Raw genomic sequence first — 17,075 nt, 5'->3', positions numbered from 1 at the left:
CCATGCATCTACTCAATATCTTTGGTCATCCATATCCCCATATTTGGAAAATAAATGCATACAATTAGATCCTAAGGTGCTGTTTGTTTTTTTGAAACAAAAATTAATAAAGTTTGCGGACAACCTCTGTAACCCTCTGTAGTAGAAGAGGTGGACCAAACGGTTGTAAACTGTAATAAGAAGTGTGTTTGTTTTTTTTAACATTTGTATGCTGATGCAGATATTAAAAAATTAAAATAAATTGATTTTATAAACCGAAAATAGTTTTTTAATACCGAAAAATTAATAATGTATGACATTTCAGCAAGAATTTATGATATTTCAACAAAAAATAATGATATTTCAACAAAAAAAAAAAAATAAAGATATTTTAGCAAAAAATAATGATATTTCATCAAGAAGTTATCATTATTCAATATAAAAAATACGAAAAAAATCAACAAGAATAAACGAAAAAAAAACGAGAAAAAAAATATAAAATAAAATTTTAGCAACATATAATCAATAATTCAGCAAGAAAAAAGAAGAAGAAGAGGTTGGAAGAGGCAGGGCGATCCTTTGATTTCAAAGGCCCTGTGCGAAAAACCATAATAAGCCTTTAACATATATATATATATATATATATATATATATATATATATATATATATATATATATATATATATATATATATTGTTAATACTACTAAGATGTTTTAATCAATTAATATGGATGAGTGAACTAGAAAAAAATAAAAAATAAAATGGTCTTCAATATATTTTTTTATGTATATATACAAATTTTAATAATACTAATCAATTAAACGGGATGAGATTGAACTAGGAAAAAAAATATAACTGATTGATAAAAAAAATTGATCAATTAAGGTGGGTGCGGACAATTTAAAAAGAAAGAAAAAGCTGGTTAATTAAAAAAACTATATAGAAACGAGGAATAAAAAATCATTAATAAAGAAAAGTGGGAATGAAGAATAAAATGCCCGATTAATAGTAAAAACTTTGAAGATGGTGTAAAAGAAAAAAAAACTGATCAGTATAAACAAGTTTGAGATTGGATTAGGATAATAGAATTAAATTGTGGCTATTAATTACAAAAACGTGAATTAATATAAAAAGGAAGAAAATTGTGCAGATGAACATCAATTAATACAAAAAGGAAGAATTGTGCTTATAGGAGGAAAGGAGGATAGACAGCGCTCCTAACCAATTTAACCAAATGTTGTTACGAAAACTTTCTGCGTAAATGACTATATATTAACATATTTAGTATATAATTTGGCTAAAACCGGGCCCTATTTTTCGGGCACAATGCGGTGACACACTTTGCACACCTTCAAAGCCAATACCGGGAAGAGGCAATACAAGTGTTGCACCAAACAGAACACGCGCAAAGTTTTTTTTTTTATTCTAAAGACTTTTAAAAAACAAACAGCTGCGAGATTAAAAGTGTTGCGCATGTGCTGCGTCGCGCATCAATAAAATGGCTGAATAGGTTTTTTACAAAAAACAAACAACACTTTAGTTTAATAGCTTTATATATCGATTGTTAAATTTAAAACATAAAAAAACATAGACAAACACTTTAAATGACTTCATTAAACAATAAGAGGAGTGTATTTCAATCAAATACTTTTTTACATCGGTAAATTTTAAACATTTCATATCAATAATAGGACCCTAAACAGATTAAATGATTACCGATGACCAATTTTGAACAAACAAATTAGTTTTAGACAAAATTGAAAAAATGGTATCTATGGTATGCAAATTTTTGGGGTTTTAGTCAAAACCATGAATTTTTTGGATCCATGGTCCTTTTGGAGTGGTTTGTATGTGGAATTAGTCCCCAGACTTAACTCCCGTTAAAAAAGATCTGTTAATCCCTTCATGTGCCTCACATGTGAGGGTAAATCCGTCATTTCATATGTAAAGGGCCATTTTTGCATAAGCGTTTTTTGGCTTAATTCCTTTTAAAGATCCCCACCGTTGCTATCTTCTTCCCCAACCTTCCCCAACGTCTTTTTTTTTTCTACCCTTCTTTTTAAAGACAATCACAAAAAAGAGACATTTCCCCATGAATTTTGGCGTTTACTTCATGATATGGTTGGTTGTCACCAACAGAACCGCAAAACCTAAAGTCTGGCAGATGTGTTTATACATTTGTATCGGAGCGAATTCACAGAACTTTGTGAACACCGGAGCGTTGGTGACAATCGTCTGTAATTTTCCGGAAAGCAGGGGAGTTGTTTTGGGATTGTTGAAAGGTTTCACAAGATTAAGTAGAGCCATCATGACTCAAATCTACTTGGCTATTTATGGGAACGATTCGAAATCCTTAATCCTGCTAATTTCCTAGCTCACCGTGGTGATTTCTGTGGTGTTTGTGTACACGATCCGAGCGATGACCCTGGTGAGACAACCGAATGAGCTCCGAATCTTCTACCGTTTCTTATGCGTCTCGATTTTTCTAGCATTGTTCATAATGGGGATGGCGATTGCTCAGAATATTATGACGTTTTCATGAAGGGCTTACGCTGGTAGTGCTTCTATGGTAATTTCCGTACTCTTTGTCCCCCTTTTTATGGCTATTAAAGAGGAATTGAACCTCTGGGTGAGAAACAAACACCAACCAGTTATCGTTTCCGAGGTTAAAATCGAGAATATGAATAAGAATCATGAATATCAATCCACAAATCCCACATCATTGGAACTGAATAATCCAAATCCAAAACCAAAAGCGAAAACATCTTCTTTTGCTAATGTGTTCTTGAATAAACCTGAAAGAGGAGAAGATTACAATATTCTTCAAGCACTTTTAAGCACAGACATGTTAATTCTATTTGTTAATGTGTTCTTGAATAAACCTGAAAAAACCAAAAGCACTTTTTGTGGGCTTGGAACAAGCTTAACCGCAGTAGACAATTTAGGTCAAATCGGCGAATCTTTAGGTTATCATACAATGACCATAAAATCATTCGTTTCCCTTTTAAGTATCTGGAATTACTTTGGTCGGATTTTCGCCGGATTCGTATCAGAAATCCTCCTGGTGAAATACAAATTCCCAAGAGCACTAACAGAGCTCAAGAAGAAGAAGGGTAGAAGAAAGAGACGTTGGGGAAGAAGATATCAACGGTGGGGATCTTTAAATGAATTAAGCCAAAAAACGGTTATACAAAAATAGTCCTTTACATATGAAATGATGGATTTACCCTCACATGTGAGGCACATGAGGGGATTAACAGATTTTTTTTAATGGGAGTTAATTTCGGGGACCAATTCCACATACAAACCACTCCAAAATGACCATGAATCCAAAAAACTCGGGGTTTGGACTAAAACCTAAAAAAATTGCATACCACAGGGACCATTTTTGCAATTTTGTCTTAGTTTTATTACTCATAGATAACGTCAAATATATAACATGCTATAATCAATGAAAAAATTGTTTTAATAAATTAAAATATCTAGTTAGAGTTAGGTTGAAATTGGCTAACAAAATATTACAAAAAATGGTAGTAGACATTTTTAGCATACTTTTTCTTTTTATATACCTAGTATCCCTAATCTATACCATTATGCCATACTATATAGAAAGTGTATGGGTTTTGATGCTTATAATATGGTATATAATGGTCCACGTGTTCATGTGGCTATCTAGTATCTACATGGAAGTTCAAATCACAAAGCAATATATTTTTGAATTTATTTTTAATTTTTTGTTTGTAAATATTTGTCTTTCATGTTAATATACTACTTTAAATCATAACACATTTAGAGCAATGTCCTTCTGTCTATTAAAATTTTTGTTACAAAACTTTACGGTTTTAGAATGTTGCTACATAACTTTTTGCCTTTTAAAAATTTTGCCACAAAACTTTACCACTTAAGAATGTTGTCACAAAACTTTTCGACATTGTCAATTTGGGTCCCTACAGCACACATAGGAATAACGACTAAAAATTCTGCCACAAACCTTTAACACTTTGTTAATTTTAGTCCTTGAAAATGAACACTATAACTTTTGACATCTTCCCACTTTTTTATTCCTTACATTAATGGTCTATGGATTTTGTTCACGTTGTCATTTTTGGTCCTTATATGAGTTTTGATATTATTTATCCCTATTTATTTGGTGTGCAATCTTGTATTTTGTCATAAGTTACATAAAGGATTCCTGCATTTTAGTGGCTTATTTAGAAATCATCCACTTATGATATTCTTTATTTAGTTTAGTATACTACTTTAAATCATAACACAGTTAGGAACAATACATTTTTGCCTATTAAGAATTTTGCCAAAAAACTTTGCCGTTTCAGAATGTTGACACATAACTTTTTGCCTCTTAAGAATTTTGCCACAAAACTTTACCACTTAAGAATGTTGTCACAAAACTTTTCGACATTGTTAATTTGGTCCCTACATCACACATAGGAATAGTGACTAAAAATTCTACCACAAACCTTTAGCACTTTGTTAATTTTGGTCCTTGAAAATGAACACTATACTTTTGACACCTTGCCGCTTTTTTATCCCTTACATAAATGGTCTATATATTTTTCACCTTGTCATTTTTAGTCCTTATATGGGTTTTGCTATTATGCTTTCCTATTTATTTAGTGTGTAATCTTGTATTTTTGTCATAAGTTGCATAAATGATTCCTGCATTTTAGTGGCTTATTAAGAAATCATCCACTTATGATATTTTTTATTTAGTTTTTGTTGTTTTAAATGCAATGATTTTTATGTTTTTTTTAAACATATCTTGTGCAAAACCCGAGATCACCTACTAGTTATTATTATTATTATTATTATTATTATTATTATTATTATTATTATTATTATTATTAACTATGGAATGGTCTGTACCATATAGCGGAACTATGTATTTTTCATTTTATGTAAATTTGCTATTAGGAAGGGATTATTTTTATAATTTTGTGAAACATACTATTTTATAACTTTGCATAAGCGGGGACCATTTAAATTAATACATAAAGGTTTAATCGTCAAATAATCAAATGAAGGGACTAAGAACATCTTCAATGGAGGTTTTTTTATAGCTTATTACTATTGACTTTTTATAAATGAACACTTATTCCCATTGAAACATACCATTTTTTTGTTTATTTTTATTGACCATTTAATATATATTGAATGGTCAATATACTTTAACCTATTGTATATTTTACTCCTTCATCTTCTATTAATATTTTAATTTACCCCTTTATTATATTTTAGTTTTCAATTTGTTTGTTTATTTGGTAGTTAATTTGATTTGTCACTTTATATAATTTATCTATGAAATATTTTGTGACATTTTACGAACTTTTAGAGGTATTATAAAAATACGTTTAATACAATGTGTGTTTAAAAATGACTTACTAAATGGAAGGGGTTATATAGAACATTTTAAATAGATAAGAATAGATTAGTTAAATTTAAAGAAAAAGCTAGTGAAAGAGGTTAACCATTAGAAAAACCATTTATTTAGAGATTAAAGTTAATAGAATAATGAAGTGATATTAATTTTAAGTTATAACATAGCTCCACCATTAGAGATGCTTTAAGTGTCGAACAAAAAGCTAAAATGAAGCATAATTTAAATAAAACTAAAATACATCTGAAATATACAGTTTCTCTGTAACCTGGTTTCCTATTCAACAAATAGGACAGCAAGATAGAAAACTCTTTAATGAATAGCGACAATTGTATATATTCATAATTGGTTAAAGAATTATATATTTCTAAATACTCAAATAACTAATTATCGGTTATAACTTCAAACAATAAAATGCTATCTTTTACAGCCTGATGTGTTACAAATATACTCGCTTAATAATATAATGAAGCTGAGTTCTACTACCCTTTTTAAACACTTATGCCCTTTCCCTCTCAACCCCACACACCCACAATCACAACAAAATGTTCAAATCATAACTCATAACCATTTTCCTTTTGAATAATATACACATTTCATCTCATTAATTTCCATTTCAACAAAAGGGCAATTCAGTCATTTCACTTGACGGATTTCTTCTCAGTCGTCACCCCAACCACAACATTGCTTACCAGTTTCCCGCTCTCATCAACAGACATCGGGTTTTCAACTACTACCGTTTGGTTATAAGAATGAGGCACTTCCTGCAAGAAATTATACAAAAGAAATTAAACATAAAAAAAAGATATTCGAATATTATGAGAAAAAAACTCACTGATGCTGATGTGGCTGCAGGAACCCTTCCATTTCCCATCTAAACCAGTATGAAATAACTTATAAGAATGAAACAATATATTTAAAACAATAAATCCAAAAAAAAAGTGGTGAATTATATTACTCACATTGGCATTTGTAATGTAATGACAAACTGCACATTTAACTGATGGAGCACCAGATGGATACATCAACATTGTGCGACAATTTCCACAATTTACATGAGCAAGCTGATTGGAAACTATTAATGCAAAAAACAAAAAAACAAAATTACAAAAACATTTTATTTGAAATGAAGATCAATTACATAATATAATTAGTAAAGGTTAAATTAAATACAAAGACTATAAAAGACAACTGTAAATAGGAAAGTTATCTAGGGTTAACCTGGGGCAAGATTGACAGTATGACAGCAAGAGCATCTGACACTTGTAGCACCACGTGCATACATCAGCAATGTACGACAACCTCCACAGATCAATTGGGCCATTTCCATTCCTGAAAAATGATTACAAGTATTAGATTACATAAATTAGATCAATAATGAACTTAGATCAATTTGATAGTTTTCTAATGAAGTTCATTGAGATTCAGAACCCAGTTATAATTGTTCATCTCAAACTAACAGGTTCAACTAGTTAACAACAGAAATATAAAATTGAAACATTACAAATAAACCAGCATTACACAACTTTATATAGATCTTTTTAGGTTGAAAACGCAATGTAAGCTACTACATATGTAACAGGCATGATAGTCTTCAATCATTCCACGTATATGAATTTAAGTTTTAGATAAGTCATACCAGGAGGGGGAGATGAAGTAACTGCATTACACAATGCACAACATACGTTTGAAGCTCCTCTTGGATATAGCAAGATGCTTCTACACCCACTGCAAACTATTTGGCTCTGCATATTTCTCTGTAGTTCAAACAGGCGAATGAAAGTTCAACTTTATCTATGAGGTCCACCGAAACCCTAAAATTCTACAAAATCGAAACAATTAGGGATTCGAGGACAACATATCGAAAGGAAGTTAAGAATTACCATCAAGTATAGATACCGAATTTACACCACGAAAAGGAGTTCGATGAAACTAGATAGAATTGAAAATTACCTGGATTAAATGATGATGAGATCTGAGGGGAATTTCTCGTTGGGTTGTCGGTAGATTTAATTGCAAACTTTGTCGAAGGAATTTATTGGGCATCAAGGAGCATTGTTGAGGAGGATAATCGGCTTCAACGACTCTGAAAAGAGGGAAAGAAACAGATTGGATTTGTTGGAATAACAGACATTTTTTCGATATGCATAATTATTTTTTAAAGCAAAAAGGTTTTAATATATATATATATATATATATATATATATATATAATTAAACATGGACACTTTTTAGGAACAGTGAAAATTCAGAATTTTTTGGCAAAAATGGTCCATAGGTTTTCATACTTTGAGTGGTTTAGATTTTTGGCATTCAAGTTTGTGGTATTGACAATTTGATCCCTTAGATTATTATTAGTGGTGTAAAAATAAGGATGTGGTTGATACGTGTCGTTCCCACCTCTCATCTTTCCCACCGCCTCCTTATCCAATATCTTTCATGAGGTTCTCGATTCTTCTGATTTCTTTGCTTTTCTCGCTCTTCTCTCAAGCGCACAGGTGGAGGCGAAACTGACGATCGCCCCACCCATACACCATCGTCAACCGATTGAATCGTCTCTCTGCCGCCGACGTCTTCACAGCCCTTCGTCTTCGTCTCCTCTCTCAACTACCCGTTGTGAAGCCCTTCTGTCACAATCCCTATTAGGGACCGGTTTTGGGTTCATCAAACGTTTACCAGTTCAAATTATACGTAATTCTTATATATTAACAAGGGCCATCTTTTCTACTGCCTCATTCTCATCACCACCGACTACTGCTTGCCTTCTTCGTTGTTACATAAAAAACAGTCGACGCCTTCAGCTATTGGTGTTCCCGCTTCACGATCTTCCTCGCTATCTCTTTCTATAAACCCGTTGTCTCCACCGTGTCTCACCGCCACCAGAGAGACACCCACGACACGTCACTTCCCATTCTACGCCATCTGTGGATGTCATCGATGATTGTTCCCTGTTCCCGTTGGTGCACAGGTTTGTTTCATACTAACCCAAATATTTGTGTGTATGTGATATGTTGTTTGCTTCTTTTGTTACACCATTTTCTTGAAGATTCCTGGAAGTGTATGCAAATTACTGTATGTTTAATATACAGATTGTACAAATGACAGCATTTGGTGGTTCAGCTAAGAAGGAGGCGAGAGCAAAAAGGCAACTGATTCCAACGGAGCTAGCAAGATTTCAAACAAAGAAACTTAGGGTTTCTTGCTTTCTTCCCCACTTCTATTTCAATATCCACGTCGTTTTTTTCACAGGAGAATCCAATAATTCACCCGACAAAGGTTTTTCTTTCTCAACCGCTTATTTGCTTTTCGATTTAATCACATATGTTGTCTAATCCTTTTGATTTGATCCTTGTTGATGAGTAATTCGTTTTGGATTTACTATGTTACCGCCTACACCCTTTGTGCTCTATCTGAAGCGATTATATTTTCACATCTAGGGAGAAAGAGGAGGCGACCAAAGGAGACCGTAGACCACCGAACATCGCCACTCAGGTTAGAGCTATCAAAATCCATCACCTTCTACTATATTGAAGCATTCAAAGACGATTTTAGAACACGATATGTCTTCATCTTAAGCATTCATCATATTCTTCCAATTTTCTTAAGCTAAAATCATGATTATACTTCTGCCTCTCTTTATTTATCTGGAATTTTATGTTTTGGGGTTCAAATCGTAGGAAAATGGTAAAGCAGAAGCATAATCGAGAAAACTTTAGGTAAAAAAAAATTATTTTCTTTTTCTTGAGTTATGTAATTTGTCTGTATGTTTCAAATAATGGTGGGAAATTATTCAGTAACTGTAGTGTGTTTGAGTTGTGCTGGTGATGGTGGTCCTGGTAAAAAAAATAGAAGATGATGAGCAGGCGAGTTTGAAGCGCTTATGAACTTAAACATCTGTTTCTTAATAATGCACATCACCCATACCTTAGAACCTTCATACATGCTAAGAAAACAAAAATGTAAGTTTCATTATATGTCTCATTTTGGAATCTCATGATAACCCTTTTTTTACTGTAGTACCCTTCATCAAGTATTATGTGTTATTTGCTCTTCTGAAGGTAGATATGGAGATATTTGTTCTTCATCAATCTTAGTTTCGAACCGAATGTATCCCTACACCTGCTCAATGGGAGGATAATATGGTACGACATCATTTTGGTCCCACTGATATTGTCTAATTCAAATAGATAACTGCAGACATTGGAAAGTAACTTACAACATCTTATACTCCTATTGTTGTTCAGGAAGGTCACTGACGCTGCATATGGCACCCCTTTCCTTGAGGTTTTTATCACAAGGAATAGGAAAGGAGAAAACAAACATCAGGTCATTTTATATATTTATGTCAGATTTTGTTAACTTTTTTTATGTGATTCTTGACTTATTTTACCATGTGATTGAATTTGCATGAGCAGATTTGCGTTTGGAATTGAAAGGAAATCATCTTCAAGCAAAGTAAATATTTGTTTCCATATAATAGTGTCTCTTAGAAAAGTATTCAAGTCACGTCTATGTTGCTTGCGATGCTTCAACATATCTTCAATTAATTCTTTCTTCTTTGTTGGAATTGGCAGAACTAATTAGTAGCCAGGGTAGTTCATTCATTCGTTTCCGGAGTCCTCTATATTTAAGAATGCTCACCACATGTTTGTGAAATTGCAGAAACTTATACCTACTGGATTGGTGGTGACAATGATGACGAGAATCAGGGGTCGGGTTTGGATTCTTGCTTCCAATTCCATGTTTAGTTTGCAAAATTGCATCTAAGTCGAGAGAATTACGAGTCGGGTTTGCACTTTGCCTCTATCATCATATAGCTACTCGAAAGTTCTTCTCTAATTAACGGTTCATATGAGGGGTCTTTTGTGACATCCCCAATTTTACGGCCAGAAAATACCGGTTTAATTTATGCTTTTAAAATAATTTCAGAGTAATCATTTGATTAAAAATGTTGCGGAATTTGTTCTCAGAAAAACATGATAAATATGTTATCAAATCATTTCCGAAGAAATGTATTTTATTCACTTAAACCATTGGGATGTCATTGTCAATACAAAAACATAAGCATAAACAAAACTTACATTCATTTACACTAGTGATCTACTTCTCTTTTAATCTCTCAGTGTAAAGCAACTTCGTATCGATACCTGTGATACAATTAAATTGAGTGGGTCAGGCTTGGGAGTCTGGTGAGCATATAGGGTTTCACCCCACAATAAATAAATTTATTATGCTTAAACATCAAACAATCAACCCAATTACCCAATCCCCATTATCTTATTCATTTCTTTAGGATTTACCCTAAGAATCAACTATCACTCATTCCTAAGGATTCATCCTAAGGAATAGGCACGAAGTCCATCGCTGCCCAAGGTTTATATTACGAGCACTAACAACGTCGATCCCCACATACTAATCCTATACAATGATCTTACTAGATCTAGCCTAAAGGATCGATATAAACAACCAACTAACGAAACTACTTCGGAAATTCCCTAGCAGCAAACGAGGATCGAAGAAGACATCAAATTAATGGAATAAGTTTAACCACGAACCTTTGTTCGTAAAAAAAAGAACCACCAAACAATTAAGTCAGGGGTAATTATTAATGCCTAGGCTGTGGTCTGAATATCGTGAGGTATGTAACTCCCAGACGCACCCTATCCAACATCGAACTTTGCCTAGGCTTTGGTCTGAATATCGTGAGGTATATAACCCCCAGATGCACCCCTATCCGGCATCGAGAATGGAAACACTAACTCATGAAGCTCGTTCGATCACTTCATAAAAGAAACAAAGACTCCAAAGCTCTTCAAAATAAAAGTATAGGGAAAATACTAATAAAGTATTCCCGTACGCTCCCATACCCCGACACGTAATAGTGTCAAAAAGAAGAACTAATGGATAAACGCATAGTTCAAAAACACCTAATGAACATATAGTTCGAGAACACCTTATGAACATATAGTTCAAACATACCTACCGATTACGAGTCTACTAACGTTCCACTGGACTATCTAAAGTAGTCTGTGGCCGTTGTCTATACTCTGCTATATGATTAGATCATCTTAAACATCGATACCTCTCATCACTTTTATTTCATCACACATCATCTAATTCATCTACCCATGTTTTACCCAACATATTTGTAGATAAAAATACATATACAGTTTAAAACTTGTATAAAACATCTATTCAACAGCCACCTTAATTAAACAATTAATATAATTACACTTATCACGTATTTTAAAGAAAATACTTCATATATATGTGTAAGGTGAAAGTGACTATATACTCACATGATTTAACGATAACCAGGCAGCACTTCGTTGCCTAAAACGATCGTTTCTAATAAAATCGGGAGTTTTATTGAGAAACCGGGCTCTGTGAGGGTCGGGCTTCGAAACCAAAAAAATAAATTTCCCGGGCTTCTCGGGCACTCCGGGACGTGTTCCGGGCGTTGGAAATGATCTCGGGGCTTCAGGGGATGTGAAAATAGCCAAAATATTGAAAAAGGGGTGAAAAATGAGAATTTTCCAAAAGTAGTTAGAAGATCTCGCAACCCTTCTATTTATAGGGGAGATCCGAAGGTCGGCTGAGAAGGTGAGTCAGCAGCGAGGGCAGGTGGCATCAGGAGGCGAAGGCACGTGGTCGGATCCGGAGGAAGACACGCGTTGGACACGTATTGCATGAGAGGGCTCGCCACCTAGGCACACGCGTCGGATCCTTATTGGACCACTTCAGACTTGTCAGCAGATCAGAACACGGGGTGACACGCGGCCTGCTTCGGTTGGGCCTCCCTTCGGTCGAATCCGGAAGCGACACGCGGCTACTTTTCATGTGAGGTGACTCATCAATTTCGGACACGTGGCACGTTTTGAGCGAGGGTGACGTGGCTTTTCCGTGTGAAGCTTATCTATGCGAAATTTCTCGAATTTTGTGCCAAAATCTTCTAAAATTCATAACTTTCGCATACAAGCTCCGTTTTTGACGTTCTTTATATGCACGCGTAGGTAAAATTACGCTATACAATTTTCGTTTAGACTTCGTCGGCTAATTTTGACTTTAATTTTTATATTATTATTTTTAACAGACCGGGACAGGAAATCCGTTAAAAATTCATAACTTTTTCATCCGACGTCCATTTTTGTCTGTCTTTTTACCGTTGTACTACTATTTACGAGAGCGTCAATTCTTGTTTAGGTTGTGTCGGCTAAAAATCACTCGATCTAAAATTCGAGTTTTTAGCTGTCTATTGCTAACCTGGAACTTAGAAAAATCATAACTTCCTCATACGAAGTCAGATTTGGGCGTTCTTTTTATACATACTCTCGGTTTAACGAACACTACGACTTTCATTTATATCATTAAGGCGAAAAAGTAGTTTATCAAAAACTCACTTTTTACGTCATTCGGCACCGTGCCGGTTTTGTCACGAAATTTCGACATGTCATAACTTCTTCGTTATAACTCGGATTGAGACATTCTTTATATATCCGTAATCCTTGTTACGACCGCTACAACTTTCTTAATAGATATCAACTTTATCTAATATTTATTTTCGACGCTCAATTTTATTCTTAATTAATTAAACCCTAATAATTAATCATAAAACACATAATTTTCACATAATATTCACATAATTCCTTTTCATTTCTTCTAAATGAGTTATAAAGGTTAACCTAGACTATTATGTCAATATTAATGCCTAACCTAAAAACACGGGCGTTATGTCTTTCCCTTGTTCCTCAGAAAATCCCAAATTTGAGCGGAGAAGCAGACGACTGTCATGGATGATTCAAAGATAAAGAACTCAAACTTTTCGTCGAGAGCTGCCAATCCAACCCTTGGTATTAGTTGCTTGCATGTGATAGGTATGATTTCTTCAACTTTAAATTTTGGGGATTTCTACCACTTGCAGTATGTTAAAATGTATAACATATTCATGGTCCAGTTGTAGGTATGTGAGAAAACCTTTTTATGTTTTTTTTTACTGTTGTGGATGAACTTCTAGTCGGCGTCCACCAGGTATTCGATGAAATGCCTAGGTCGCTTCTTCTGTTTTGTTATCATCACTTTACCTAAAACTATGCATCTTTATATTATTTCATTTTTGAATTTGAATTACACAATAGTTTTATACTTTTATTGCTCTAAAAGCCACTCTATTGATCATCTTTCTTATATAATTCAAGAACTTTGGGCTTTTGTTTAACTTCTGTTGTCCATACCTTTTGGGAGACAAGAAATGGTAAGATTTCATTTATTTTCTTTTTGTTCTTATTGTTATGTTATTTACTTATTTATATCTATTTTCTTTTCAGTTTTAAGGAAAAGTATGAGTTAGCAATCCTATGTGGAAATGACAAAAATGCATCTGATATAGATAAGCGCATTGGTTCAGCTGTGGCATAGGTTTTTAGTTAAATTTCCCTAAATGACAAAATAGTTCATAAATATTAAGGCAATAACCTTTTGCTATGATTAAAACTATAAAAAATTAACATTTATGCAAACTTACAAACAAGATTTAAGAAATTACATTCAACCCTATTTTCTCAGGCATTTGAAAAGTGAAGTTTTTCGTGATAATGATGCTACAAACACTGCCAAACTTTCTAAAAAGAATGAGATTATTGTTTGGTTAAGATTATCCAAATCTCAGGTACTTACATTAACTGTTTTTATACTCTTTATTTTATAAAAAGTCAACTTACATTCTTTTTATCTTTTTTAATTTACAAAGACAACTATACGAAGCCTTTTTGAATGAGATTGTTCTTTCAGCCTTTGATGGTTCACCTTTAGCTGCTCTCACGGTATTGTAGTCTTTTATGAGAAGGGTATTTCTGTCTTTTGCACATAAGAGCGATCAACAATGCATTTTTTTTGTTCTATTAACTTCAGTCTCAGTTCTTGGTGGACTTTTCCTTTAGTGAAAGTTAATGTTTATGATTTACATTTAATAGATATTGAAAAAGATATGTGATCATCTGGTTCTATTAACAAAAAGAGTTGCTAAAGATCTTCTAGAAGGAATGGAAACAGGGCTAGATGAGGAAGATCAAGGAATTGCTGAAAAACTAGCAGATATTGTAGAGAAATATGACATTGGGGAAACTCATGACAAGCTTTCTTGCAAGATCTTCTTTATTATGTCTTTACTGGTTAGAATATTACATATTACATACATTCCCGTAGACCTTTATTTATTTATTTATTTTTGTTATATTTTAATACTGTTTGGATAAATAATGTTTAAAAGATATGAAAAAATCAACCTATACTTTTTTTTAATCATCCATTACAAAAAAATCGATTCCAGAAGGTTATAAAGTTCTTATCTTTTCCCAAACTCCCAAAATGCTTAATCTTACTTAGGTTTAGGTTTTTTTCCAAAGTGTTATCATTTTTATTTGAGTAAATTACATGAATGGTCCTTATGGTTTGGGGTAATTTGCTTGCTTGGTCCCCATTATTTTTTTTGTTACACACTTAGTCCATGCTGTTTATTCAAGTCATTTTTTTAGCTAAATGACTACACTTTGGTATGTAGCATCGATAGTATATATCAACAAAATCTACTTAAACATGAATAATATGAAAACCCAATAAAAAGAAGCGGTGATGTTTCCCTTAAATTTACTTGCCACATCATGCTTGGTTTGTAGCGTCCATAAAACGTGCTTTGCACCTTTAATTTTAGGTGACTATATTGATTGCTTAAAGCTCAAAATTTAATCTGTCTTTCATCAATTAGTTGCATAATTATACTTGGAAATCCGGATTATCGATTTTTCTTATTTAATCATATCAAGATTTTATGGGTTCAGGTTTTGTGCACTTTGATTGACATGTATTCAAGTTAGAACAAGATACAACTAACCACATGAACTCTTTTTTCAAATTTGTTGAATCTGATTATGCTTATTGTCTCTCATCATAGAACTAGAACTATAACAACCAATGCTTCATCTCTATGACTGTCGTGGAAGATACAGTTGCACAGGCTATTTCACTGTAAGTTCTTTATTTTATTTACTTATTCATGTCTATTGCATTATTTTGTTTTACTTATTGACATCCACTTATTGAAGGTATTACAAAAGTGACATTTTTATATTCAATATTCATGGTCTTGTGGCAATATATTATATAAATTAAGATGGATGATGGATCTTTCTTTTCTGTTCTTTACAAAAGTTATGGCATGCTGTTTTTTTTTTGTTTTTTATATATATATAAATTAGTAATGTACTATTATGTATGTGTTTTTATGTACAGAAAATGTATAAAATAATGTGTATTTTACAGGGTTTTTAGCGCATAGGCAACCTGAAACTGGTGTTGCTGATGTGGCCTTCTTTAATAAAACATTGCATTTTAAAGTTTAGTTCATATATCCCCATGTTTTATAGATTATGGAGTGCTAGTGTTTGTCAAGATTTAGGTGTTACTAAATCAAAGAAAACTGAAGCGATATTTAGGTGTTACTACATCAAGTGTAGATGATTTAAATGCACCAAAAACATTCATTTATATGTATTATATATGTGAAGCATGTTATATGAGATTGATCTATAATATCCTTACTATTTAAATGCACCAAACATGTAAAAGCATGGACCAAATGTAGAATTTTTGTTGTTAGGAGTAAATTTTAGCCTTTTCATGCTCATCGTTGCTTTAACAACCAAAAATTTGCCATTTTTCAGACCTTTGTTGATATTGATACATTCAAATTTGTTAGTTGGGTTTTGCATATGACAATTTGATAAGAAGGTCACTCCCTTATTTCAATAAGATGTAAGCCAAAAGGAATTCAAATTTTGGAAAATTATACTGTAGGAATGGGCACACGTTTTTTTTGTTGTACTATTACTTTTGGAGTTGGAATCACCATACATTAGATTGATTTAAATATTGTTGATTCAAGTACAATTAAGTTTTATGCAATTTTTTGAAATTCTTGTCATTTATGTATTTTTTTAGAGACTGATCATTTCTGGTGTTATTTTAAAGCAAACCGTTCAATATTTTGTAAGCATGAAATATTTTTTGAAATGACTAAAAGTTTTCCTAATTATAGCACATCAAAAGTATAATGTTATAACAGAAAACCGACACCATCCGTCCCGCGCAAGCTCAGGAACCCATCTAGTATATATTAAATTTCTCTTCCCTTAGCTACAATGAAGGTTCCTAAAGATTTGGCAAATTTACCCCTTATTCTTTAGCAATTTTGATACTTTTGGTCATTTCAATCAAAATTTTTACATTTTTTAGGAACCTTTTAATATTCAAAGTTTGACCACAAAATTTTAAGGAATTGACAACTTTGGTCTCTTTTCTAAAAACTTGTTAATTTCAATCCATTAATATTTTAGCCATTTTGACACTTTTGGTCCTTACATTCAAAACTTTTACATTTATTCATAAAAAACACAAAAAACGGCCCGGGGCAAAACCCGGGTTTTTCATCCTTGCACTTTCTACGTCTGTCATTTTCTTCTTTTGGTATATTTTTTTTTTGTATATTGGTCCTCATATTTTTTTTTGTTTTTTCCTCCCCTCACCAAAGTCAACTAAAACAGTCAACAATGTCTTTTAATCTATAAACAAAAAGACACTCAAATAAGACGCACACGGCCCATGCGGAGCATAGACAACTTATCTAGTAGACAAACATATGTTGTCTAC

General features: G+C 32.8%; 2 protein-coding genes and 1 pseudogene across 29 annotated transcripts; 2 read left to right on the top strand and 1 right to left on the bottom strand.

Annotated features, from left to right (window-relative positions):
- Window positions 1-2,073: 2,073 nt before the first annotated feature.
- Window positions 2,074-3,180, top strand: LOC145067245 (protein NUCLEAR FUSION DEFECTIVE 4-like; annotated as a pseudogene).
- A 2,568-nt stretch (window positions 3,181-5,748) lies between these two features.
- Window positions 5,749-7,529, bottom strand: LOC145070519 (protein LOL2-like). Of its 3 annotated transcripts, none has more exons than XM_079017456.1 (6): window positions 7,330-7,529; window positions 7,016-7,133; window positions 6,598-6,708; window positions 6,339-6,451; window positions 6,212-6,250; window positions 5,749-6,140 (listed from the first exon to the last, which is right to left on the bottom strand). In XM_079017456.1, the coding sequence occupies exons 1-6, from the start codon at window positions 7,420-7,422 to the stop codon at window positions 6,018-6,020; spliced, it is 597 nt and encodes a 198-aa protein (XP_078873582.1). In that variant the 5' UTR covers window positions 7,423-7,529; the 3' UTR covers window positions 5,749-6,017. The 3 variants fall into 3 exon arrangements, with proteins under 3 accessions (XP_078873582.1, XP_078873584.1, XP_078873583.1); XM_079017458.1 differs by having other exon boundaries at window positions 7,016-7,190; window positions 7,330-7,516; XM_079017457.1 differs by having other exon boundaries at window positions 7,016-7,198; window positions 7,330-7,513.
- A 250-nt stretch (window positions 7,530-7,779) lies between these two features.
- Window positions 7,780-15,985, top strand: LOC145069175 (protein CHROMATIN REMODELING 24-like). Of its 26 annotated transcripts, none has more exons than XR_013689353.1 (13): window positions 7,783-8,343; window positions 8,465-8,651; window positions 8,813-9,091; window positions 9,170-9,334; window positions 9,434-9,517; window positions 9,620-9,701; window positions 9,791-9,830; window positions 10,038-10,163; window positions 13,128-13,249; window positions 13,571-13,626; window positions 13,700-14,542; window positions 15,322-15,395; window positions 15,690-15,985. XR_013689353.1 is itself a non-coding variant. In XM_079016128.1 (12 exons), the coding sequence occupies exons 9-12, from the start codon at window positions 13,885-13,887 to the stop codon at window positions 15,325-15,327; spliced, it is 435 nt and encodes a 144-aa protein (XP_078872254.1). In that variant the 5' UTR covers window positions 7,782-8,343; window positions 8,465-8,651; window positions 8,813-9,091; window positions 9,170-9,334; window positions 9,434-9,517; window positions 9,620-9,701; window positions 9,791-9,830; window positions 10,038-10,163; window positions 13,128-13,884; the 3' UTR covers window positions 15,328-15,775. The 26 variants fall into 26 exon arrangements, 1 of the variants encoding a protein (XP_078872254.1); XR_013689350.1 differs by adding an exon at window positions 13,336-13,403 and having other exon boundaries at window positions 13,571-14,542; XR_013689349.1 differs by adding an exon at window positions 13,330-13,403 and having other exon boundaries at window positions 13,571-14,542.
- Window positions 15,986-17,075: the final 1,090 nt, after the last annotated feature.

The sequence above is a fragment of the Lactuca serriola genome, chromosome 8, assembly GCF_051521515.1.
Source record: "Lactuca serriola cultivar US96UC23 chromosome 8, Lser_US96UC23_V15, whole genome shotgun sequence".
In the NCBI taxonomy this organism is placed as follows: Eukaryota; Viridiplantae; Streptophyta; class Magnoliopsida; order Asterales; family Asteraceae; genus Lactuca; species Lactuca serriola.
The sequence above is the reverse complement of the archived record's forward strand: the minus strand, read 5'-3'. Positions and strand labels throughout refer to the sequence as shown.

Bases quoted from the DNA above. Each gene is read 5' to 3' on its own strand.
- LOC145070519 (XM_079017456.1), bottom strand. From the start codon at position 7,422: ATGCCCAATAAATTCCTTCGACAAAGTTTGCAATTAAATCTACCGACA. The intron at 6,709-7,015 runs GTATGACTTATC...ATCATTTTTCAG, and splicing joins TACTTCATCTCCCCCTCCTG to GAATGGAAATGGCCCAATTG. The intron at 6,141-6,211 runs GTGAGTTTTTTT...AATTTCTTGCAG, and splicing joins CTGCAGCCACATCAGCATCA to GAAGTGCCTCATTCTTATAA.
- LOC145069175 (XM_079016128.1), top strand. From the start codon at position 13,885: ATGCAAACTTACAAACAAGATTTAAGAAATTACATTCAACCCTATTTT. The intron at 14,041-14,119 runs GTACTTACATTA...TTTAATTTACAA, and splicing joins TAAGATTATCCAAATCTCAG to AGACAACTATACGAAGCCTT. The intron at 14,195-14,344 runs GTATTGTAGTCT...TACATTTAATAG, and splicing joins CACCTTTAGCTGCTCTCACG to ATATTGAAAAAGATATGTGA.